This window comes from Triplophysa dalaica, chromosome 25, assembly GCF_015846415.1.
Source record: "Triplophysa dalaica isolate WHDGS20190420 chromosome 25, ASM1584641v1, whole genome shotgun sequence".
Lineage (NCBI taxonomy): Eukaryota > Metazoa > Chordata > Actinopteri > Cypriniformes > Nemacheilidae > Triplophysa > Triplophysa dalaica.
The window spans coordinates 13,110,431-13,137,195 of record NC_079566.1 but is presented as its reverse complement, the minus strand read 5'-3'; the positions used below and the strand labels follow the sequence as shown (position 1 = coordinate 13,137,195).

The following is a 26,765-nucleotide window of genomic DNA, read 5'->3' as shown; positions in this document are numbered from 1 at the left end:
GCTACCTATACGACGTCTCTGGATCCTTGTTGGATCCTCTTCCGTTTATCTACGGAGTAAACAGGTCTGTTGATGATGCAGTTATGTTATGCGCTACAACACCTTGATAGACCTGGAAATTACGCAAGGATCTTATTTGTGGACTTCAGTTCGGACTTTAACACCATCATGCCTCACCTTCTCTCAGATAAACTGACCCGGCTCTCCATGCCAACCCCAATCTGTGAATGGATCACTAACTTCCTAACAGACAGGCAGCAACTAGTGAAGCTGGGTAAACTCACACCCGGGACTCTCACAATCAGCACTGGTGCCCCTCAGGGATACGTACTCGCCCCATTGCTCTTCTCCCTGCATACAAATGATTGCACTGCAAAAGACTCTTCTGTCAAGCTCCTGAAATTTGCACATGACACTATACCATCATCGGCCTCATCCACAGTGGAGATGAGTCTGCTTACAGACAGGAAGTCGCAGAGCTGGCTTTCTGGTGCAATCACAACAACCTGGAGCTCAAAACAGTGGAGATGATCGTGGACTTCAGGAGAACCTCCCCCCATGCATTCCCCCCACTAACCATCATGAACAACACTGTGGCTTTCCAGTACAGTCTTTCTGGTTCCTGGGCACCACCATCTATCAGGACCGGAAGTGGGACACTCACATAGACTCCATCACTAAAAAAGCCCAGCAGAGGTTGTTCTTCGTTTGCCAGCTGAGGAAATTCAACATTCCACAGCTGCTCACACAGTTCTACTAAATCAGACATTAAGAGACTACAACAAACAATCAGGAGGACTGCTGAGAGGATTTTTGGTGGCCCCCTGCCCAACCTCCAAGATCTTTACACCTCCAGACATAGAAAAAGGGCTAAGAAAATCATTTTTGACCCCACTAACCCAGCTCACTTCCTATTTGAACTGTTGCCATCTGGCCGGCGCAGCCAGACTCAAGAACAGTTTTTTTCACGCAGGATATTCTCAGCCTGAACAATTAAAAGCTCCTCCTACACAATTTCCATCACATTGCACACTTGCACATTGCACATAACATCTAGAAACTGTACATTGTAAGAAACAATAGGTTGAACCTGTAAAAGCACATCTGTACACTCTTTGAAAAAATTATGTGTTGTTTTTCGTGTATATATTTTCACTTTTTGCATATAGTACAATATTTATTTTATTTAATTTCAATTTTTTTCTATCTTAACATGTATTTGCACTATGTTTGGACCATGTGTATACTGTCTTCTTCACTAAGCTCCTGTCGGCATGTCAAATTTCTTATGTGTAAACATCCTTGGCTGTAAAGCTTCTGCTGTATACCGTTTCTTCAGACAGACACATCTGGCCTAACCTGTGTTTAGTTGCAATATAACAATTGATTTGTATATTACATGTATATTATATAAATATTAATATTTTATTGCATATTAATTGTAATACATTTTAAAACAATTACATTTTATATATTTTTTCAAAATTACAATACAATAGAGTCAGGTTCATTTTTAATTTAAACTACTAAACAGTTTTTAATTTTTTCAGAGGTGTGCGGGAAGTTACGTTTGGGCCACATAATGTTTGTTAATGTTGTCGCCGATGGAACCGCCCATTCAGGTTAAATGTTGTATATACAAATATGTGTATGTTATGTTTGCAGGAATTAAAAACAAGCTGAAAGTCAGAGCTTTTTTGATTACAGAGAACTTAATTTAAGTTTAAAGAGGTACAATATGTTTTTCAATGTGTAATGCAATAGTTAATTGCAAAACCAAGGACACATTTTACTCCGGATGCCCCAGAGTGTAGAAAAAGTAGAAGAAGAAGAATAGAAGGCTTTAATAGAATTTCTCTAAAAACAATCAAGTATTGACAATCACCCAGGCCAAAACAAACTCAATATTGTGGGACTTAGTTAGCTGTGTCCCTGTTGTCTTCTGATTGTTTTCTTTTAAAGTAATAGAACTCTGAGAAAAAAATAGACCAGACAAAGATTTATATTTGCACCTGTTTATTGGTTCACTTTGTTGAAATAACAAAGTTGAAGGTTTTAGCTCAAGAGTGTTTTAGCTGGTCGTGGTCTGGCTCGTGGCCTGAGAAGATGAGCTCACCACTTTGCCATCCACCACCTCCTCCACAATGGTCACCACTTTACGTGTAGTCGAGGATTTGCTTGTGGTTGAGACAGTGCTAAAGTAAAGAAAAATTTGATTAAATTACTAGGATGCTAGACAGAAATATCACATTCAATTTGCTAACATATTACAATACTAATTGTTTGACTGAAATGTTTTTCTGGTGCATTGTGAAAGAAAGTCTCACCTCACAGACTCTCCATCCAGGAGTCTTCTGTATTCTGCGATCTCCATCTCCAGTCTGGTCTTGATGTCCAGAAGCATCTGGTACTCCTGACTTTGACGCTCCAGATCTCCACGAAGTTGCGTCAGCTGCTGTTCCATGGCGGTCACCTGATTCTGGTAGCCGGACAACATGGAAGAAAAGCGCCTCTGCGTCTCTGCCAGGCTGCTTTCCACTGACGCTTTCTGTAGAGAGAAAGTCATTATTGTAGAAACTGTGTGATCGACAAATCTCACTTGATTCATCTATCAATGTGTTTGCTTACCATACTGAGTTGTGATTGCAGTTCGATTTCAAGACTCTGGAGTGTGCGTTTAACCTCTGTGATTTCCGATCTTGATGTTTGGAGGATTTCTGTGCTCACAGCGACTTCTTTGTTAAGTGATTCAGTCTGTAAGAGAAATGCAATGCAGTCAGGTAAATCCTCATTTGGTGTTGTTTCATATTTTTCAGTTTTTTAGCTCAAAGACATTGTACCTTGGTCTGGAACCAAACGTCAAGTTCTTTGCGATTCTTAGCAGCGACGGCCTCGTAATGTTCACGGATTTCCGCCATGATCATCGTGAGGTCTTCCTGCGGTGGGGCGTCAACTTCTACATTGACCTGTCCGCCCATATGAGAGCGTGCTGCCAAGAGTTCCTAAGGATGCAAAAACAAACCGGTGATTCTCGCATCAATAATGTCAATAAATAAATGTAATAGTTTTTTGACAAAGTAACTTACCTCTTCATGGTTCTTCTTGAGGAAGATCAGCTCTTCTTTAAGTCCCTCAATCTGCATCTCCAGATCAGATCTGGACATTGTCAGCTCATCCAGCACTCTCCTCAAACCAGAAATGTCTGCCTCCACTGCCTGTCTCATGGTGAGCTCGTTCTCAAATCTGCACAGAAGTGGAACCAGTATAAATGATTTGGACCGATGGAGATGTTGGAAGTGGATGTGCTAGTTCACGTGTACCCTTACTTCATTTTGAAGTCATCTGCAGCCAGCTTGGCGTTGTCAATGCAGAGGTAGATTCCTCCATTAACACCAGTGGCGTGCTGAATCTTCAGGGGCACAACAAACACAACGCATAAGATTTTTTTACATTCCCGATCTAGGGATTATGTAAAGAGAAGGGCAGGTAGTTTAATGATTAGCTTAAGTAAATATGCTCAGTAGCTTTATAGTGCTAGTTTCTCAATACTTTTATACTACCTTGGTCTGAAGATCACTAATAGTGGCGTAGTAGGCGCTGTAATCCCGAGAGGTTGGAGAAGTTTTGCTGTCCAGGAACTGCCGGATCTTTAGCTCAACGTCAGTGTTGACTTTCTCCAGGATCCGCACATTCTCCAGGTAAGAGGCCAGGCGGTCATTGAGATTTTGCATGGTGGCTTTTTCATTTGTAGTCACATCCATAGCATCGGCCAAGTTAAAGCCACCCCCATAGCCTGCTCCACCAGCAGAAGAATAGGAACGAGAAGCAGAGGAGCTAGAGATGCGGACCCCGGATCCTCCGGCACCACCGTACACACTTCCAGCACGTCTGGTGGATCCTGATGTGGACATGAAGGAGCGAGTGGAAGAAGAAGACGTCATCTTGAAGGCTTGCTGTTGTTTTCTTCTCTGGCTGGAGTTTGAGTGGATGAGTGACGAGAACACGACCCTCGTTCCTTTTATGTGGATGAATGGGGGAGGGAGTATAGAGATTGTCTGAGGAGGAGGAAAGAGAAACTATTGCCCTATTGCCCAATACCGCAGGTGTGGCAGAAAACAGATTTGCATGGCACTTCCTTCCAAAGAAGTCCTTATCAAAAATATTCATTGGCGGGATCTGTGAGTTGAATGAAATTAATTTATTTCAGTCGATGAAAAATATAATTTCAATTATGTTAGTGCTGATATACAGATTTTTTGTCTCAAGCAACGTTAAATCATAGATTGATGAAATTTATATTTCAGAGAATTCAGAATCAATCCTTGTAAATATAACTTGGGCATTACTTCTACAATATTATGATTTTTTTTTCATTCGTTTTGAGGTATGAAACATTTAATTCTTACAGCTCTCCCAATTAGTTCTAAAACGTTACAATTGTTGAAAGATCATAGCTAGTGGCTTATAGTAAATCAAACGTTGCCTAAACTTGCCTAACATGACGGCCCGTAACAGGTTCCTTACTTGGAAATTAAATCCAAAGTGTTTGGCAAATCAAAACCTGTTTGAGATAAACTGAACCTGCTCTTTGAATAGCCTGATATATAGTGTTAAGCTTATTCTAATGCAAATGTAAAAGCTTTAGGCACAAATGAAAAAAAATGCATTTTTGTTATTTTTTTCACCCATGTTGTAAGACTTTTGTTTATTCAAAATATAAATGGCAACTTTTTAACAAATGTGATTTAACATGTGTCCAAGACAAATATTAACCAAATGTATTGCTTCTAACTAAGATAAAGTAAATACCTTCCAAAGCTTTTTACATAAAGTTTTTGTGGGTCCACTAGACTGCAAAATGTTAGAACATTAATTTATTTGTAAGATATAACAAAAATTACATTAAAGCTAGTGCATAGTTATCCTAGATTTATGATGTTTTTATTGCAAACATCTTCGAGATATTTTCATAGATCTTATAGATTAAGCCGGTGTCTATTTTTTCTGCCACTTAATTAAATATCAGATGGTGTAAATTGTTATTATTTTGTCCTCCAGCAGCATGTATATTAAGTTGATTCTGGAATGCATTAATAATGGATAAATTAACTCTTTAAAGAAGTTAATAACAATTGACACTGATCCTTCTTTACAAAAGTTTCCATACATCTGGCTTTGCTGCATTAGTAAATATTTGTCTTTTTTGTAATAGTTGTTCTTTCTTCCTCATTATTCTAATTATGTAAAGATGGGTCTCTTCTCTGTTATCAGGGCGTCAAATATGCAGAAGATGCTGAAAAGAAAAGAATGTGCAAGGCCAAGAAGATTTTTCTGCAGAACAAAAAGCAGTTTAAAGGTTCAGGAAAAACAAGAAACACATGAACAACTATCACAACTAAGTTATATTTGTAAATTAAGGCCCGGTTTCACAGACAAGGCTTAGTTTAAACCAGGACTATGTTTTAAGGCTAAAATACACTACAAGATTTCCAGATTTCCATTCTGGACTTGTTGTAGAAAGTCTGTGTCAGTCTGCAGATTCAATCAGTTAGTGTGTTTCTTACTGAGACTTTCAAAATGTCTACAAGTGTATGATGTCTGGTTTAAAAAAATCTCTTCAGATTTTTTTAATCTTGTAGTGTATTCCAGCCAATAATTAAAGTGTTTGATTAATTATATAAAATTAATGCCGAGAGTAAAAAAATACTACTGGTGTGAATCTTGAGATAAACAAAGGCAATGATGTATTTCAAGATATGTCATGGCAAGTTACACTTTAAAAAATAAAGGTGCCACACGAATAAGCCACAGAAGAACATTTTTTTTCAAAATGGTTCCATAAAAAACCCTTAATGGGCGGTTCCAGCGGAAACAACATAAGCAAACTTTCCACAATGTTCCTCACAAAATGTTCTTTGTGACATTAAAGGCTCTTAAGATTATAAAAAGGTAAGAAAGAGACAGTTCCTTAAACCTGTTAATTGTCTGAGCCCTTTTTGAGCCTACACATGAAAACACATGTTGGAACTAAAATGGCAGTAACGCATGAATTCTTTGGAACACAGACTCACGGTTGGTCTCGTTTGAAAAAAGAAAGTAGCTGATTCTTGCAACAACAACAAAAGATCTCTCACACACAAAAAAAAGTTATGGTATGTTGTTAGGTTTGTAGTAAAAAAAGAAGTTTGTTTTTCTTTGATTAAAAAATACGTAAAATACTGGTCGCAAAAGGATAACAAAAAATCTAAGCAAACTTTTTATAATAATCAATTTCTCTCCCTACATAAATTATTTAAAAAAACACCAAAGAAATCTGTATTCTAAAGTCTTAGACCTTTGCAATGATATATAGTTTGTCATGATTTGATTAGATATTACATGGACAATATTGACGCAAACTTAGGTGTCCCATATGCGGGACGGGTGACGGTAAACAGGCTACAAAACCTTTGACAGAATGGTTCTCTGTGGAACCAAAAATGTTTCTTCTATGGCATCGCTGTGAAGAACCTTTATTTTTAAGAATGCATTTGCATTTAGGAGAGCTCAAATATTTATTTTAGTCTGGCACCAGCCTTAAGGTGTCACATATAGCCGGTAGAAGTGTCCAAACAAAGGGTTTTCCAAAACAGGTATTTTAATATAAAGCACAAAGCCAAACAGGGAACCAGGAACAGAGACAAACGTAGCATAAATACACACAACATAAACAATACTATAACAAGAACAGAGGGAGACACAGGGCTTAAATACAATGGAAGACACTCAGGGAAAACCGAATCAGGTGTGCGAGAAATTAACAATGATGAAACACAAGTGAAACGTAATAAACTAATAATGAAACAATTGAAAACTAATGAACTATTAATGAAACAAACAATGGGAGGAAAAAACCCAACAAAACATAACACAACTGTGACATAAGGCTTGTCTGGGAAATATGCATTCATTATTATTGTGAGTTGTGGACTATGTGTAAACATTGTTTATCTCTAAAAGCGTAGTAAGGAGAGTTATAAATAAAAATCCAATTGCAATATTAATAATTTCTCTTTCTTCTTTAACATGTAAAGTTATCCTAACTATTATAAAATCTATAAAAATGATGTGTTGACTTTACTTAAAAATATATCTGCACCAGTTTTGCGTTATGGTTTTTAAATAAATTCAACTTTAGGAGATTTTAAGTCAAAATAACAAGAATTTTTTGCGTTTACTCAAATATTCGAGTTCACTTGACATTCTTTACTTAAAAAATGATGTAGCATGAGTTCAATCAACTTTCAGTGCTCATGTAGGCTCAGGCTGTACTTAAATATTTAGTTAATTTACTTTAATGTTCATATAGTATAAGGAAGTATATTATTAAGTATATTATTATAACAAATAGTATTAAGTTAACTGATGACTGATTTGTCAGTCGTTGAATTCTTCTCCACGTAAGTATCATTATACTGTATTTCTGATTTGTGTAAAACAGTGTCTATGCTTACCAAAGCAAACATGAATCACCTGAATGGTAACTTCACAGAAAACGATTATTCACAATTAAACAACATCACTATTATAAATATATCTTAAATTTTGTTATAAATCTTACAAACATCTAAATGTCCCAAAATTGCTTATTATTTAAAAAAGCAATAATCAAACTTTTCAGGCGCAAAGGGTTATGGTTATTCCTCACAGCAATCCTAATGATAATATTAAGTTTATTGCACTTCAAATGCATGTTAGGTTTACTAAATTTGAACTGTGGTTTGCACAACTCAAATTTTTCCATTCACTTTATGCAAACTTTTGAGCTTTTCTTGTAATTTATATTTTTGTGTTGCATGAAAAAAGGATTTTAAGCTAAGAAAAAATGTTATACATTTGTACATTTTTAAGTACACTGTAAAAAATTGCTGTTAAAAAACAGCCTAATTCTGACAGTAACATACTGTGTTTTATTAAAACAGTAATATACTGTAGAAAACAATGCATCCTGGGCAATATTTTGCAGTTTAAGAAACTACTGTTTATTTACAGCCATCTGTAAACAGTAATCTACTGTTTTTATGCAATACAGTTTTGTACTGTAGTACTGTATGCAATCCATTGGTGGCTGTATTAAAACCCCTTCATACCCTGCTTCTATAAGAATGGACATTACAAAAATGCATGTTTCTATCATTTTAATAATACCAAACAGATTGTTAACCAAGTTAATGGTAACCTTAGTGTCTTGCCCCTGTTATATTTTATTTGATAATGTTATGTTGTTCAAAAAAATCTGAAGATATTTTAGAGTTGTACAAAACAGGATTCTATTTATTTGATGTCAATCCCAGTGGTCTTAAAAATGATAAAATGGCACTTTTTTGAACTCCAGCTCATTACACATAATTAGCATTTCACAAACATTGATCCCTTGATTACAAATCACAAGCATATATCTGACCATAAAGTATACGCAGAAACCTAACAGGCACAATCAGACATATAGGGCCTATATATAATGTGGTACACAGACTGGAATACTGCAAAAATATGTTTTTTTCTATTTACTTATTGTATTACTTAGTCCTACATATACGTATTTTGATGGATTTTGTTTTACTTTGACCTCTATCACACTGTTTAGGTTTAAATTATAATGCACATGGTTAAAACATGCAGTTTTATGTTGCTTCAGTTGGGGTTTCCAGTGTTGTGGACAGAAACATAAAATAAAATTTACCACAACTCTTATTTCAACTGTCAATTATGTTTGTCAGTTATGTCAAGAATTTTTTTGCATATAATTTTAGCAAAGGGAAATATCAGAGGTTAAACAACAGTACAATGCAGTATTTTTCTGGAGCATGGGAATTAGTTTTGTGAAAGTTTGTGATTGTTTCGTCAGTTCTGTAAGTTCACAGTTCGTTAGTGTCCCGAATCATTTTCACTCAGGTACTTTTTGCCAGGTGCAGTTTTCCCACAGATGTCAGACTTTTCTGCCCGAAGAGGACCCATGCGAGGACACTGGACCATCCATGGCGCTTCATGTGCACCAACGTGCATTTGCACGTCCACATTACACGGTAAAAATAATGTTTTTGTACTTTCATCAAAAGTATGTGTTTCAGAACGGAAGTATCATCAAGTAATGGTTGAAATTGCTGCTTAACAAGCTGTGGTTCGTAAGTAACTCGCGCGTTTAAAAAGGGCTCGTCATCTCCGAGATATATCCAAATGTTCATATTTACTTGCATTTTACAAACCCCAAGTTTTGCTGCTTGTTTTGTCATCTCCGTTCAAAACTGTGGCTGTTGCAAACTTACCAACGCTATTAATCTTAAACAGTCTATTGCTAATGCTAATAACAGTAGCAAAATCACCACTAAACGTTTCGTTTGAAATTGAGATGATTTTACGTCTAAATGTGTCTTATGTTTTGAAAGGAAAGGAACCTGGTAGTGTGAGTGTTTAGCTAATACAGATTGATTAAGCATCAGTTGCGTAATGATTAATTTCCTTTACAGTTTGAGCTACAGTTCTTGAAACCTGAATCACCAAAAACAGTTATTTGTTTGTGTAAGAAATGTGTTTGTTTGTTTGCATTTATCAGATGCATTCTCTGCCTTCTGTGTAAATACTTGTGAGAGTAATACATTTCTTGGGTAAACAACATCTTATGTTTCTTGCATAATTATATATATGATTACATACAGTCAAAATATGTGAACTGTCTAAAATTCCACAAAATATCTCAATGTCACTTCTACTTAATGTTAAACACTCAAACAGCTTTTTAAGATTACAAGGTTGTCCTTATTGTTTTCCATATTTTCTCTGACTATTCCAATTGTAGGCGCTTCATTGGAGTCAATCCAGAGAGGGGTTCAAAGGCCACAAGGGGAAAGGGTCTCTCAAAGAAGACTGGGTCAATTGTCCAGAAAAAACACTGCACAGTAAATGGAAAGGTCTCCACCCTTCTGGAGAACCTCGTTGACTTTCAATGGGACTTCATATAGACCTTACATACATCTTATTGCTGTCTCTGTCCACTTTGTTTTATTGCCAAAAGAGGTTTTCCAGGAGTTTAATTATTATATTTAGCTTTTGACCTGATAGATCATTATTTGCTATTAAGACAAACTGTATGCGATTGGTTTATCTAAAAATGTAGATTTGTGGTTTAATTCCTATTTGCATAACAGCAATGTGTTGTTATAAATGGGAATACGTCTGTATTTTATCCAACAAAGAGGTGTACCACAAGGTTCAATATTAGTTAACTCCTTTTTTCTATTTATGTTAATGATTTGCCATTAGTTCTTAGAAATTGTCAAGTACAACTTTATGCTGATGATATTGTCATGTATGTATCTAATTCTGACTCATTAAAAATTCAGTCATTCCTTCAGATGGGTTTTGGATATTTTACAAGATTGGTTTAAGGATAATAAATTGGTGCTTAAAAAAAAATAAATCTTACATTATGATGTTTATGACAAGTCTATGAATAATTCCAGTGTGATTGCATGTAAAGATGGTACTCGACTACAAGTGGATACTATCAAATATTTTGGTTTATGGCTAGATTCTGAACTTTCCTTAACTCATATTAAGTGTGTTTTATATATGGTTAATTTTGGCATTAGTACTTTATGACGATCCCGAAATAGTTTTTCATACGGTGTTAGTAAAAAAACTTGTTTCTCAACTCATATTGCCTATTGTTGATTATTGTGATATTGTTTATCAAACTGCATCGACATCTGAAGTTGATTCAATTACTACAGTATATGATATAATTTGCAGATTTGTTTTGGGTCGTCCTTATTCTACTCATCGCTGTATAATGTATGATACACTTCAGTAGCAGCCTTTGCAGATTTTTCTGACTGACTGATATTAATAACACACATTGCTAGTCATACACTCTAAAAAATGCTGGGTTATTTCTGTAAACACATTTTTGGGTTAATTGTGCTGGGTCATAATTTTGGGTTGTTTGAGGTACTGTAAACACACAGTTGGGTTGCTCATGCTGGGTCAAATGGACTTTTTGGGTTTTTTTTCACCACCGAACAGCTGGGTTGGGTTATTTTGACCCAACCGGTTTGTTCATTTTTCCACTTCATCGAACATTCTGGATCCTTCACGCGTCTCCTAGTCAGACGGCAATGCACATCACATCAAGCTGATTTTATAAGGTAAATTAATATGATAATATGATTATTTTTAATAATTTGTGGTAAGAGCACACTGATTTTACTGTTTAATGCAGTATTTGATCTGTCTCTGTGCGGAGGAAGTGTTTTATTATGTGATTGATTAACGTTAAGTAATTTAGCAGCTTAGCATGCTATTTTTTTACCAAAAAAGTCCTTAACAATCGCTTTATCCTTATGTTATATAAATGTGTGTACATGTGCATATATTTTTACTTTAAAAGGTTTTTATCCTTGACGTAAAATCCTCATGGAAATGTATGAACTAGCCTTAGGTCAGAAATACATGGTATAGTTCGGTTACTGTTTGTCTACTGTATGGCTTTGTAATGTTTAGTCAGAATTAGATAATTTCATGCAAAACTTAATCTAAGGGGAAATTTTTTCAAGTGTCTGTGACGTGCCGGATCCAACCAACTAGCAATAATTTAAAATTTAGCATTTTCGCGCTTTTTTTCCCTCAGGTAACGTTACCGTTAGCTGCATTAGCTAAAAGCTAAGCCTCTTAATCTCACTAATTATAACAATAAATGACAAGAATAATGTTTGGAAAATTAAACAGAAATTTCCTTCTGACACACGACAGCAAACGATAGAAATAACTGACTTTTATACCATTTCCAGCTGGTAAAAATACTAGTGTTCTAATAGTTTTGGCCATCACTGTATGTTATATCCTCAGAAGTAAATGATATACAATATGAATGTAGTGAATGATGTAAAATACTAAAAGTGAAGTTTGAAGTTTTCTTCTAAAATTAGCATTTTTATAAGGCCTCTGTGTTTGTTCATTACATGCACTTAACTTAAATGTTGGTTATGTTTTAAGACTAACTGTCATATATTTAACAGGTGGGGACTTTCATGGTGGAAATACTTGCAAAACGCTGAGACCAGTGATATAATCTGCACATTTTGTGCCTTTGGGACGAGGCAGCAACCTCAACCCAGACCTTCACCATTGTTTCGGGACACGCCATTGAAACTGACTTGTTGCTCAGTTGATCTGTTTCAAGTCCTTTTCTGTGCTTGATGTTAACTAAGCAGTCTCTTCATACTTAGGAATTTCTCCAGCATGCAGTTTATCGTTTTGAGGGACATGAGTGAAGAGGGAAGTTTTTGAGGACAACAGTTTTTTCTGGACACATGCTTTAAGTTGTCACATGTATTGTCTGTTGTTTGGAGTCTTTGTTTGGCTTAGTTTTAATGCGACACTGTTTGGACTGATTCTCATGTGTCAATAATATATTTTTGAGTGTTCTAATGCTGCAATGTTGACATAGAATAGGAATCTACAGTGCCTAATTCACCCAGTTTTGTGTTTTTAAAGAAACTGATCTACAAAAACTTGTTTTTATGTGTCTGTAGGTGTTGGATGAAATGTATGATAATTGCACCCATTCAATAAATGTAAAGAAATAAATTTAATAAAAATGCATATTTACAATTGCATTTGTTTTGTGTAATTGTATTACATATAAAATATAATAAATTTACATTCCCTTGAGATTATATATTTTATTGGTAAATATAAAAGTAGCAAGGCAATGAGACAACATATAACCCAATGTTTAGGTTATGTTAACCCAGAAACACAGTTAACCCGACCCACTAGCTGGGTCAAACAAACAACCCAGCATTTTGGGTCAAATGGTTCAACCCAGCACTTGGGTCAAAATAACCCAGCGCGTGTTCTGTCCCATAGTTACCCAGCAGCTGGGTTAAGGTTGGGTTATTTTCTAACCCAGCAATTCTTAGTGTGTACATCTATTATTTTATAGAACATGGATTTCAGATGAAAAATAAGTAATGACCATCATGTATATTCATTTGTTTTAACACAATAACGAAATATTTACTCCAGTACTATGCAGAGACCTTTGAAAGCTTTCTGATCATGTTCCGTCCATTGCCGATCGTGTTCCATCCATTTGTTTGTTTAATTATGCACGCACGGAATACGGAATAAGTATCACCTTGCTATATAGGTTGTTGTAGTACAATGATTCTGTAAATCTAAATTCAAAAACAGCTATGTACTGTCTTTAAGTCTTACAGCAAAATTCCGTAAAGTATTTTCACAGCATGAATAATGTAAAATTACAGTAAACTACTGTCGTCTCTCCTGCCAGTATTTTACCGTTAAATATGGGAAAAATAGCAATGTACTGTATTTCGTTTTTACAGCAAAATACTGTAAAATAATTTCACAGCATGGATAACGTAAAATTACAGTAAATTACTGGCGTCTCTGCTGCCAGTATTTTACCGTTATTTTACAGAACAATCTTTTACAGTGTAGATGCTACTTAACATAATATAATATGGTTGTTGAGACAACAAATCAACAAATTCAAAAAAACTTTTTATATCTTTACTGAAAACTGTTTTTCATTTCATTCATTTTCATTTCAAACTGTATGACTTTCTTCTGCAGAACACAAAAGAAGATATTTTGTAGAATGTTGATAACCAAATAACTTGGACCGCATTGGCACTACATTTCGTTACACTGTACTTGTATATGTGTAATGACAATAAAGTTGAATCTAATCTAATCTAATCTAATTGCTTTCCATTGTATGAACAGAAAACCACTGAGACATTTCTCAAAACATCTTTGTAATCATAAGTCATAGACTGTTTTATCAGATGGACACACCTGGCTTAACCTCTGTGTTTGGTTATAATTTAACAATTGATTTGTATATAACATGTATGTTATATTATTTTTTTATTGCATATTAATCGTGTAAATTTCAATACAATTACATTTTTATATATTTTTTCACAATTTTTATACAATTGAGATCAGCTTAATTTTTTTAAATTAAAACTACTCAACAATTATTGGTCTGCCGGAAGTTATGTTTGGTCCACATAATGTTTGCTTATGTTGTTGCCGCTGGAACCGCCCATTCAGGTTAAATGTTTGTATATACACATACAAATATGTGCATGTTACGTTGTAGGTTGACCAATAGCTTTACAGGGACATTCATTTAAGTTTTAAGAGTTGCAAAATAAGCATTTTTTGAGGTACAATATGATGTTGAATGTGTAATGCAATAGACAATTGCTAAAACAAAGGACACATTTTACTCTGGATGCCCCAGGTTGTAGAAAAAAGTGAGACTCTCAGAGCATGGTGTCATCATCCAACATTAATTTTAATAGTCTAAAACACATTGCTAAGATATCGTCTCAGTTTGCTATCTGACAAATTTGCCATTAAATTCTTTGTGGCGTTAAAAAAGTCCATTGAGTCATTCATGCTGACCCAAAATTGTGTCACAGGCTGCAAAGGCCAAAACAACCTCAAAATGGTGGGACTTAGTTAGCTGTGACCCTGTTGTCTTGTAATTGTTTTCTTTTTTGTTATACTTTGACCAATGCAAACGGTTTGTGTAATTGAAGAAGAAAGTAATAGAACTCTGAGAAAAAAATAAACCAGACAAAGATTTATATTTGGACCTGTTTATTGGTTCACTTTGTTGAGATCATACCGTTGAAGGTTTTGGCTCAAGAGTGTTTTAGCTGGTCATGGTCTGGCTCACGGCCTGAGAAGATGAGCTCACCACTTTGCCATCCACCACCTCCTCCACAATGGTCACCACTTTACGTGTAGTCGATTTGCTTGTGGTTGTGACAGTGCTAAAGTAAAGAAAATTCGATTAAATTACTAGGATGCTAGACAGAAATATCACACCAATTTGCTAACATATTACAATACTAATTGTTTGAGTGAAATCCTTTTCTGGTGCATTGTGAAAGAAAGTCTCACCTCTCTGACTCTCCATCCAGTAGTCTTCTGTATTCTGCGATCTCCATCTCCAGTCTGGTCTTGATGTCCAGAAGCATCTGGTACTCCTGACTTTGACGCTCCAGATCTCCACGAAGTTGCGTCAGCTGCTGTTCCATGGCGGTCACCTGATTCTGGTAGCCGGACAACATGGAAGAATAGCGGCTCTTTGTCTCTGCCAGGCTGCTTTCCACTGACGCTTTCTGATGAGAGAAAGTCATTATTGTAGAAACTGTGTGATCGACAAATCTCACTTGATTCATCTATCAATGTGTTTGCTTACCATACTGAGTTGTGATTGCAGTTCGATTTCAAGACTCTGAAGTGTGCGTTTAACCTCTGTGATTTCTGATTTGGATGTTTGGAGGGTTTCTGTGCTCACAACGACTTCTTTGTTAAGTGATTCAGTCTGTAAGAGAAAATGGAAAGCGTTCAAGTACAGTAAATCCTAATATGTTGGTGTTTTCTTTTTCAGTTTTTAGCTCAATAACATTTTACCTTGGCCTGGAACCAATCATCAAGTTCTTTGCGGTTCTTGACAGCGACGGCCTCGTAATGTTCACGGATTTCCGCCATGATCTTCGTGAGGTCTTCCTGCGGTGGGGCGTCAACATCTACATAGATCTGTCCGCCCATATGAGAGCGTGCTGCCAAGAGTTCCTAAGGATGCAAAAACAAACCGGTGAGTCTCGCATTAATAAAGACACCAGTTTTACGAATGTGTTTCTTTAACCACAACCACTTACCTCCTCATGGTTTTTCTTGAGGTAGATCAGCTCTTCTTTAAGTCCCTCGATCTGCATCTCCAGACTGGATCTTTCCATTGTCAGATCATCCAGCACTCTCCTCAAACCAGAAATGTCTGCCTCCACTGTCTGTCTCATGATGAGCTCGTTCTCAAATCTGCACAGACACGAAACCACGCATAAATACAATATATATGCTCTGAATCTTTAAGAGACGTTGGAAGTGGATGTGCTAGTTCCTGTGTAGACTTACTTCATTTTGAAGTCATCTGCAGCCAGCTTGGCGTTGTCAATGCAGAGGTAGATTCCCCCATTAACACCAGTGGCGTGCTGAATCTTCAGAGACACAAAACAAACAGATCTTTAACATTTTTATATCTTCAGTAATTGAATGATTGACTTGACTAAGCAAACTCTGCATTTACTCACTACCAGTTTCTCTATGTTGTTTCTACACATACCTTGGCCTGGAGATCACTGATAGTGACGAAGTAAGCGCTGTAGTCCCGAGAGGTTGGAGAAGTCTTGCTTTCCAGGAACTTCTTGATCTTCAGGTCAAGGTCAGAGTTGGCCTTCTCAAGGATCCGCACCTTCTCCAGGTAAGAGGCCAGGCGGTCATTGAGATTTTGCATGGTGGCTTTTTCATTTGTAGACACATCCATGGAATCAGCCAGGTTGAAGCCAGCACCAGCCCCAGCGCCACCTCTGAAACCAAAGTCACTAGAAACAGAATTGAAACGAGAAGCAGAAGAACTGGAGATGCGGACTCCGGATCCTCCGGCTCCGCCGTACACACTTCCGGAACGTCTGGTGGATCCTGCTGTGGACATGAGGGAGCGTGTGGAAGACATCTTATTGAAGGAGGTTTGGAGTTGTTCTCTTCTCTGGCCGGAGAGTGAGTGGGTGAGTGACGAGAACACGACCCTCGTTCCTTATATGTGGTTCAACGGGGAGGGAATGTGGAGATTGCCTGAGGAGGAGGAGAGAGAAACCATAGCCTCATCGCCTCAGGCTGGAGGTGTGACAGATGAAAGGTTAGAGTGGAATTCATTTGGTTTTTTTTGGAAATTCCACAAGAGATGTATATATTTAGAGGACTTTGTCATTGTAAGCTGTCAGTCTGCACACAACTATCGTTCATTACATATTATTTGTTTTAGATTCTGCAAAATATATAATTAAATAGTATATCTTCAGCTCAAATAGCTGATCTACAGCTCAAGGCCTTCATACAAAAAGTGTAAAACTTCGTAACATTGGAATAAAATCAGGGATCGGTTTAACTTCACGGGGCGGTTTCCCGGACGGCATTAGATTAAGCCAGGAATACGACTTTTCTAAATAAAGACATTTAAGTAGTTTTACAAACCTGTTTTGCAAAAAAAAAAAACATTACTTGCATTGTGAGACAAAACAATGGAACTATTTCAATTTTATCTGTGTTAGTTCAAGCTGTTGTCAGGTTAGATATCTCTAGCATTTATTTAAGTCTACCTAAGTGAAAAAATGGTGCACTTCCTTTATGTATACCTAAATTGTTCAATTTCGCACACCAATTTTATGAAAGATTAATTCAAGTAGGCCTACTTCAAGTGGTAACTAAATACATTTTTTAATACAGAGATATGTGTTAAAAGGGTATTTTAGTTCACATTCATGGTGTCTCAAAATATCACATTTGAGAACAATTATATGGACTTAAAATTATCTTAAATTTGAACAACATATTGAATACAAAATTAGTGTGCGAAATAATAAAGCACTTTAAGTACATTAAGGAAGTACACTTTTTTCCACAAGTAGGACTAGTTTCAAGCTCTGAACGGAAACCATCCCTGTACATTTCAATTATATGCTTAAAGCCTAAACATCATCATTCAGGAATCAATACTACAAAAAATAAATGGTGTAAAAACAAGTTTTAAGTTCAAATTCATAAAAAAATTGTTCATTCAATGCGTAAAATAATGTTATAATGCAAGAATTATTTGTTGAAATATTTATTTCAAGTTTGTTATAGGAAGTATACATTAAACATTTGAACAAATACACAGAAGTCGTCTGAGCTTTCCTTACAAGCTACATGAAATGGAAACTAACTTGTGCTTCTTGAAATGAACCCTATCAACCCATCACAACCAATCTGATCATTATCACATTAGCCAAAACCTGTCTCAGGCAGCTAAACCGGTTTCTTCAGTGTTCTTATTTAGTGTGAAATACAGCTTTAAATGTAAATGCAACGGGTTTCAAATGAATGACTCTTTAAAAATAAGCTATAATCAAAATGTAATATATATTCTATAGCTTTTGAAGCGCATTGTCGGCTGAAAATTTGATTAAAAATGACTTAATTTAATGTGCATTGACACTAGAATATTCATTCACATATAATTATTAATACAAGTTAATCTACAATGCAAGTAACTTACAAGCAAATGTAGAGCCAACAGAAAAGAATTTAGGAAAATATTAATAGAAATCCTTATCATTAAACATTTAGGGAGTGGCCTTATTAAGATATTTAGCTTATTTTAAAATCAGTAGTTCCTAAGGAATAAGTGAAATTAAACTTAAACAATTTATATATTAGTTTTTCACCCTCACATATCATGAAAAGATTTTAACACTAATACATTTTATACTTTTTTTACAGATAAGTATCAGAGAGTTGGTCTTCAGAGTGAAAGTTATGCTGGTGTTTTAATTTCAGGTATTTAATTTATGCGGAAGATTAACTCGTGTTCATGTGAGAAACGCCATAAATCCTCCACCAATGAATCATGTAGACTATCATAAACTTTACAGACAGTCAAGAGACAATGTCAGTGAATATATTATCAACCAAAACTCCACAGTTGGTTTCCTTTTTGGCTATGATAAAATGAAAAGTTGATTTATAATAGGTATTCCACCATGGTTAATTTTCTTAAGGACCTTATAAACAAACATGTGTAATAAATACTTGCATTATGGTTTTGTTGAACCTAATCTTACCTTGCTTGCTATATCAAAGTTTTGCCGACAGATGTCATCAATTATTAGAATCATTAATCAAAGTTAATCTTGTGTATGTCATTTTTATTTGCAGGATAGGTTGATGAATATGCTGATGCCTCATCAGCAACATTTTTGCAAGACGTTGGAGAAGGTCAAAATCTGCTTTTAACGAAAGAAGTTACAGGTCTTTTCACACAAAACTTTGGGAAACTCTTTTGTAAGTAGTGACAAATATTAACCATAGTTGTTGTTGTTTTCTTCCAAAAACAGGTTACCACATATTTACTTTAATAAAACTATAGTTTGTACTCTAAAGGGATGTTTTTATAAATCTTGTTTATAAATATTTCATTTTATGTACAATTATAGGTTATAGACCTACTGTTTATCAGAGATCGATTCAGACTTACCCGTTAAAAAAATCGATAAGAAAGGAAACCTAAATAATATTACTTTATAATGGATGTTGGCTTAGTGGTTAGCACGTTCGCCTCACACCTCCAGGGTTGGAGGTTCGATTCCCGCTTCCGACTTGTGTGTGTGGAGTTTGCATGTTCTCCCCGTGCCTCAGGGGTTTCCTCCGGGTACTCCGGTTTCCTCCCCTGGTCCAAAGACATGCATGGTAGGTTGATTGGCATCTCTGGAAAAAATTGTCCGTAGGGTGTGAGTGCGTGAGTGAATGAGTGAGTGTGTGTGCCCTGCGATGGGTTGGCACTCCATCCAGGGTGTATCCTGCCTTGATGCCCAAAGACTCCTGAGATAGGCGCAGGCTCCCCGTGACCCGAGGTAGTTCGGATAAGCGGTAGAAAATGGATGGATGGATGGATAATGGATGTTCAAAAAAAACTTATTTGTATGTTGTAATTCCAATATCTACCAGCAGGGTAAATGTAACTGTAAAGGTCAATTGTACATTTCACATGCCTGTTGTAGGCCTATGCCTGATCTCTGATTATTTTTGCCTAGATTTGTGGTTAAGTGGAACTCAACTCAACTCAACTTTATTTATATAGCGCTTTTTACAATTTTCATTGTTACAAAGCAGCTGTACATGAGACACATTTAATACAAGTATGAATTCTAAAGCAGCCCCCCCGGCCAGGCAGATAGTGCAAAACAATATGCAAACGGTGGTGAGGAACCCAAAACTCCCATCGAGAAAAAAAACCTCAGGGGAACCCAGGCCCAACCAGGGGATTCCAGTTCCCCTCTGGCAAAAGCTGCTGCCTCTGCACAAGCTCATCAGTGCTTGCACAACAAGGCTTAATAAAAATATAAAAATTAAAGATTATCATTAACAATCTAATAGCATTTGAAATGTTGTAGAAAAAAACAAAGTTGTCGCGTCCTTTATCCAGCTCTATCCTCTTAGCACTTGTCAGGTCACCGCTTCCCATTCTCAGCTCTGCCATCAGGTCTGGGCATGAACTGCATCCTGCGGTAACCTTGGAACAAAGAGACAAGACTGGCTGAGAGTAGAGTACTGTTCTGCACTCTTTGATGCAACAAGTACATCATTTGTTGTTGGATGTGTTCCTGGTTCCGGTTGATCTAAATAATGCAGCCTAAATCCTCTGAGGATTAATATTATGGAGGTGTAGTGTATGCAAGATTAAAAAGATGAGTCTTTAGTCTAGATTTAAACTGACAGAGTGTGTCTGCCTCCCGGACCGTGCAGGGAAGAATATTCCAAAGTTTAGGCGCTAGATAAGAAAAGGATCTACCACCTGCACTTGATTTTGAAATTCTAGGTATTACCAACTGACAGGACCCCTTAGAGCGTAATGTACGTGGTGGTCTGTAATACAATAGAAGTTCATTCAAATACTGCGGCGCTAGACCATGTAGGGCTTTATAGGTAATAAGCAAGATCTTAAAGTTAATGCGATGCTTTATAGGTAACCAGTGCAAGGTTGACAGAACCGGGGTTATATGCTCATAACTGGAACTGGAACAAAAAGCCCAGTGGTCCTCAAACTAGTTTAAAAACCACTGAAATAGACGATATGACCGTTGGATTGACTTTGGTGATAGATCCAGATTCCCTAACAGAAAATGAGACTATTATAACGCCTTTACTGTTAGTAAACATTGTGACACAGTTTTGTGGGCGGAGCTAAGGTGGAGGCAGAAAGATCCCCCTGTCCGCATTACTAATGCTAGATAGCACGTTTTGTTTGCTTGCTTTTTGACAATGAAAAAAAGTTACATTTGAACATTCAAGGCCACTCACTGTCTAGGACTGTGATTGGTTTATAAAAAGTTTACTTTAAGGCAAGGGACCTGGGCGACCTGTATGCGCTCACTCAATGGATCCAGGGACGAACTGACAGGATTACCTCCAGTTAAATTGCCCGACATCTACACCTACCAGACAGAGAAACCAAGTGTGTACAGTAAAGATAAACTGAGAGAGTTTCTATAGATGTTTGCGTGTACTAACAGTGGCAAATGTTAGCAATTGAACACAAACCTGACATTTAACATGAGCCTTCTCACTGTTCCCTCTCCTCTTAAACTAATGCACTTGTGACAACTAAAGTAAAAGAGATGACAAACAGTTTCCTTTATGTGTAGTTTCAGGCCGATAGATAACTGCTAACTTAGTTGTATAACTAACAAAGTTAGCTGGCATACCATGTGGGTTCAATGGCAGCAGGTATGTGTTAAAACATCAAATTGGAGACTGTCGAGTGTGGCACTAAATAACACAACAAGATGATGTTTTAAACTCCTTATTCATTTAAAATCTTAAGGTTGAGTCTATTTAAAACATTTTTTTTGTCAAAATACTGAGTTAACCTAAACAAAGGGTTTGTAAACATATCTATGGTTAATTGACCCTGGTACAAAATTTGCACGCTCAGTTTGCACTAAGCTTAATCATTCTGTTAGTACATACATAAGATAAAAGAATAAAAAATTATAACTTTGTGTTTCCACAAACCCAGGGTTTACTAGCAGGCCCCAAGATTTAATTTTACTTTAGCCGTATTTAGTTTTACATGTTTTTATTTGTACATATTAATTTATTATGATAATTATGATTTATTTTTATACATAACTAAGCACGGGGGGGCACGGTGGCTTAGTGGTTAGCACGTTCGCCTCACACCTCCAGGGTTGGGGGTTCGATTCCCGCATCCGACTTGTGTGTGTGTGGAGTTTGCATGTTCTCCCCGATGACTCCTGAGATAGGTGCAGGCTCCCCGTGACCCGAGGTAGTTCGGATAAGCGGTAGAAAATGGAACGGAATGGAACATAACTAAGCACATCGGTGGCTGAAGAGAACAAAGATGTCGTCAAGGTTTTGCTTCTTTACCGAAGGAGACAACGAATTCACAAAACACGCTCTGTAGAGCAGTTTGTCCATTTAGGGCTACTGAAGAAACAACATGGCGAATCCATGCAAGGGGACCGACAGTGTATGTAGATAGAAATAGCTCAATCTAATAAAAACATAACCCTTCATTATGTATGGTCTTTATACACCCCCGAAGACAAAGTTATGTAGATTATAGTGGATTTTTGTCTACTTTTTATTACTTTTAAATTTCAGTGCAACTTATTCAATTAGTTTTTATTATTGTACTAACTGATGATATCCATGCAAATTCTTTTTGTACCATCTCCAAAAAGGGAAGGGTTTCACTTTAAAAACAGGTGAGTAAAATGAGTAGACACAAACACACGAATGCACATTTCGAGCAGTTTATTGGTCTTTCTGAGTTTGATCTTTTTTATCTCAAGAGCTCATTTTTTCTCACATGGCCTGGGTGGACGAGCTGACTACCTTTCCATCCACCATCTCCTCCACAACGGTGATCACTTTGCGTGTTGTTGTTGATGACTTCTTTGTGGTGGTGGACCCAGAGCTGGAGGACTGGCCACTTCTGCAGCAGAGAAACCATGTGAAAAGCTTAGGATCTCATTCCCCTTCAGCTTGTTATATTAAACAGATATGAATGTGTATTTTGAAAGCTCACCCAACAGCTTCTCCGTCCAGGAGTCTTCTGTATTCTGCAATCTCCATCTCCAGTCTGGTCTTGATGTCCAGAAGCATCTGGTACTCCTGACTTTGACGCTCCAGATCTCCACGAAGCTGCGTCAGCTGCTGTTCCATGGCGGTCACCTGATTTTGGTAGCCGGTCAACTTTGAGGAGTAGCCCTGCTTAGTGTCTGCCAAAGTGGCTTCCAATGAAGATTTCTGCGAGATGGAGACGATTATTCAAAACACTGCGTGACTTATCGAGACAGCATTCATCTAAATCTGATCAGAGACTCACCATACTGAGCTGTGATTGAAGTTCAATTTCCAGACTCTGTACTGTGCGTCTTAGATCTGTGAGTTCTGATTTGGATGTTTGGATGACTTCTGTGCTTGCCGAAACTTCTTTGCTAATAGACTCCGTCTATCAATACAAAGCAAAGCAAATCAGACTTCTGTTGGTGCTCATCACAAACATGTCTGACAAACGTGTACAAATTCGATATTACCTTGGCTTGGAACCAGGCTTCTAGCTCTTTGTTGTTCTTGGCAGCGACGGCCTCGTAATGTTCACGGATATCTGCCATGACCTTTGAGAGGTCTTCCTGTGGTGGTGCATCAACCTCTACGTTAACCTGTCCGCTCATCTGGGTGCCTGCTGACAAAAGTTCCTAAGAATGCGAAAAACAGATTGGTGAGACCAAAATTTCAAAAGTGACTTTTAAATTGTTTGCATATAGAACCTGGCTTACCTCCTCATGGTTCTTCTTGAGGAAGATCAGCTCTTCTTTCAGTCCCTCGATCTGCATCTCCAGATTGGATCGTTCCATTGTCAGCTCATCCAGCGCTCTCCTCAAGCCAGCAATGTCTGCCTCCACTGACTGTCTCATGCTCAGCTCGTTCTCATATCTGCACAGAAATGCAACCGTTTCAAATTTCCAGCCCATTGGAGATCATTTTTGTTGTGAGTTGTGTACTTACTTTACTCTAAAGTCATCTGCAGCCAGCTTGGCATTGTCAATGTGGAGATAGATTCCTCCATTCACAAGCGTCGCTTCCTGGATCTTCAGGAGACAAACATTTTGGATTCCAAATTACGTTCGTGTTTATATTTAGAACACAACGTCTTACGGACAAAACAAAAAGGCATGTATACTGCTGCTTAATTTTTGCACTAAATAAGGACAAAGGTCGTTTTACATTTAAGAATAAATGATCAATGTGTTTTATGCATCTTAACACAGTTTCTGCTCCTCACAATAACACCTACTTTGTTTTGGAGCTCTGCAATAGTGACATAATAGGCGCTGTAGTCACGAGCAGCGGGGGAAGTTTTGCTCTCCAAGAACTGGCGGATCTTCAGCTCAAGGTCAGCGTTGGCCTTCTCAAGGATCCGCACCTTCTCCAGGTAGGTGGCCAGACGGTCATTGAGATTTTGCATGGTGGCTTTTTCATTTGGAGAGACATCCATGGAATCACCAGAACCACCTCCGAATCCGCCACCCCCTCCATATCCGGCACCCCCTCCGTATCCGCCACCACCTCCGTATCCGCCACCACCTCCGTATCCGCCACCACCTCCGTATCCTCCACCAGATGAGAAGGAACGAGAAGCAGAGGAGCTGGAAATCCGGGTACCGGACCCTCCCGCACCTCCATACACGCTGCCAGAACGCATGCTTCCCATACTGCCTCCTCCACCACCGGACATGGAGACGCGCATGGATCCACCGGAGGACATGAAACTGCTTCTAGAGGACATCGTTTTGGAGGTGTTGTTTTTCTATACTCTGAGAATGTGTGAGAGTGAAGTTAAGACGATCCATGATCCTTTTATTTATATAAACGGGGAGGGAACAATCGGGGTGGGCGTTTTGGATAATCCAAAGAAACCACAGCCTCGCCTCCGGCAAGCATTGGATCAAATACTCTTGCAAAACGCTCAGGCTGCAGTATGGTTTATGGCGAAAGGTTTAAATGGTGGTGTAAAGGATTTCTTTGCACTATTCTTGGTTTAGCAGATCTGTAGTTTATAGGACTGTAGGTACACAAACTCTTTAAATGCTTGTGTGCTTTTTAGGTCGGGAAGATAATTTACATGCAAATATGGACTGTTAAATCCATTTGGACTGTGCATATAATATGTTGGTCCTCATATAAAATTATATATTTTTTCAATGCAAACTTTTTGACTAACAGTCCACAGGTGTTGCACAATAACTTTTCCTTTGTACCTAAGGAATAACAAAATGTCAAACTAGAAAAGTGAGAGTCTTCACCTCCAGGGCCATAATAGTGAGTCACACCCAAAGAACAAGCTAGAGCAAAGACTTGCACACGCACAACCATATATAATGGAATCTGGAAATAAAGCATTTTCATACATTACTTAATTTTACAAAGTCATCCCCATGCATGCCTGAATGTCACATTTCTATATTTATATGAGAAAATCCTTTTATAATATGAATAACGAATGATTTCTTCATCTCTAATGATAAAATTGCTTTGTTTTATGGATTGAATTGTTCTTTAAAGCATCTTTGTTTGCATTCGGTTCAAGCGCTTTAAAGACAAATCCTCCCAAAGCCTCAAGATAAGGCTCACTGTTGTTGTCATGGCTACAAGAACAAAGTACAAAAACAAAAAAAGGTACAGGCAGAACAAAAGTGGAAAACCTTTCATGGCTCAACCGTGATAAACTGGTGGTAAACTGTGAGTAACTGATATGAGAACAAGGAAGCTCTTCAATTATTAAACAGGCGGATGGCAGAGAGAGTTTATGGGGAAGAAATTAAAGTTGGATTTGAAATGGTACAGAAAATAGCGATCATGTGAATTTTAGTGAGAAGAATAAAAAAAAGCATGCTTCTTTAGTAAATAATAAAAGCTAATATAATTGTCGGTTGTAAATAAAAATTGCTTTTTCATGGATCAAGCACAGTTTCTCTGTTTTGAATGAGCTGTTTGGTTCCTCGCTCCAACTGTTCAAGATAACATTACTTCAACTTATATGAAACAAACTAAAGATGCTTGACTGTAAGAGTATTTATATTTTACATAGACTTGGTTACCGTAAACAAGCAAAGTATTTATGAAGGTTGTTTCCTAATGGGGGAGTAATGTGAACAACACTACATATATTAGCTCTTTAAAAGGTGGTCTTCATGTTACCACCAATAATGCATCAATCTTTTTGACAACACATGTTGTATTTATTTTTGAAAAACTACTTATTATTTGAATTGTATATTTTTGTATTAATATATTTACCTTTACATTAAGCAGTCGCTTTAATCAAAGAATTCTTGAAGTACCTTTAAGCTGCACGTTTTGTTAGTTTATTTTAATTATTTGTGATTATTTTAATTGTTATTTATTGTATTTTTTTATTAAGAGTTCATGTTTTTGTTAGAGAAAAGCTTTTTTGAACAAAATATCTGATTATGCAGACTATAAAAAGGTAACACAGAAATTGTTCTTTCATGAACCTTTGACTGAAAATTTCATTAGGGAACCAGACATAGTTTTTTCTTTGGCATCATGGCAAAGAATGGGACCACACCATGACCATGTTCACAATTTATTAATAAGAGAACCACAAAGAAATCATAGCTGTGCTTTATCGTAAATAAACCACAGTCGCTGACCAGTCGGACGTGGAAGTTTCACAGTTCAAGTATGACAGATAAAGAAGCGTGACATATACATTTCAAACGTTCCACTGTTTCGAGTGGAAAATGGCAAATAGGTATAATAACAATTTATTATGTTGTAAATGTCTCCCTGAATTATTTAAAGCATATGTGCAGCTGAGAGAGGTTGTGTCATTCATTGACTTATACAATTAAATATTTATGGAAACATAGTATATAATAAAAAAGAGACACCTGTGACACTCATCTTTGCTTATTTCCAGCAGCTGTTTCTATGTTTGTCTTGCACTTTTGTAGATTATGCCCAGGTTTAAAGCTTTAACCTGAAGTATGGTGCATGGAAATCTGTTAATCCCAATGTTTGCATTGCTT

The 26,765-nt window shown here is 37.0% G+C and overlaps 3 protein-coding genes and 1 long non-coding RNA gene across 4 annotated transcripts; 1 reads left to right on the top strand and 3 right to left on the bottom strand.

Moving 5' to 3' along the window:
• Window positions 1–2,020: 2,020 nt before the first annotated feature.
• LOC130415904 (keratin, type I cytoskeletal 13-like) lies at window positions 2,021–4,557 on the bottom strand. Its single transcript, XM_056741907.1, has 7 exons — window positions 3,561–4,557; window positions 3,327–3,409; window positions 3,087–3,243; window positions 2,841–3,002; window positions 2,629–2,754; window positions 2,328–2,548; window positions 2,021–2,195 (listed from the first exon to the last, which is right to left on the bottom strand). The coding sequence occupies exons 1-7, from the start codon at window positions 3,939–3,941 to the stop codon at window positions 2,072–2,074; spliced, it is 1,254 nt and encodes a 417-aa protein (XP_056597885.1). The 5' UTR covers window positions 3,942–4,557; the 3' UTR covers window positions 2,021–2,071.
• LOC130415905 (uncharacterized) lies at window positions 3,577–10,641 on the top strand. Its single transcript, XR_008905980.1, has 3 exons — window positions 3,577–3,698; window positions 8,949–9,065; window positions 9,836–10,641. It is a non-coding gene; the product is annotated as an uncharacterized LOC130415905 (long non-coding RNA).
• A 4,093-nt stretch (window positions 10,642–14,734) lies between these two features.
• On the bottom strand, window positions 14,735–16,671 carry LOC130415404 (keratin, type I cytoskeletal 13-like). Its single transcript, XM_056741075.1, has 7 exons — window positions 16,211–16,671; window positions 16,003–16,085; window positions 15,750–15,906; window positions 15,502–15,663; window positions 15,287–15,412; window positions 14,986–15,206; window positions 14,735–14,855 (listed from the first exon to the last, which is right to left on the bottom strand). Exons 1-7 carry the CDS (start codon window positions 16,598–16,600, stop codon window positions 14,735–14,737), a joined length of 1,260 nt encoding a protein of 419 aa, XP_056597053.1. The 5' UTR covers window positions 16,601–16,671.
• Window positions 16,672–22,446: 5,775 nt separating this feature from the next.
• LOC130415699 (keratin, type I cytoskeletal 13-like) lies at window positions 22,447–24,556 on the bottom strand. The gene is made up of 7 exons (XM_056741569.1): window positions 24,008–24,556; window positions 23,719–23,801; window positions 23,490–23,646; window positions 23,247–23,408; window positions 23,036–23,161; window positions 22,736–22,956; window positions 22,447–22,642 (listed from the first exon to the last, which is right to left on the bottom strand). The coding sequence occupies exons 1-7, from the start codon at window positions 24,497–24,499 to the stop codon at window positions 22,513–22,515; spliced, it is 1,371 nt and encodes a 456-aa protein (XP_056597547.1). The 5' UTR covers window positions 24,500–24,556; the 3' UTR covers window positions 22,447–22,512.
• Between the last annotated feature and the right edge of the window lie 2,209 nt (window positions 24,557–26,765).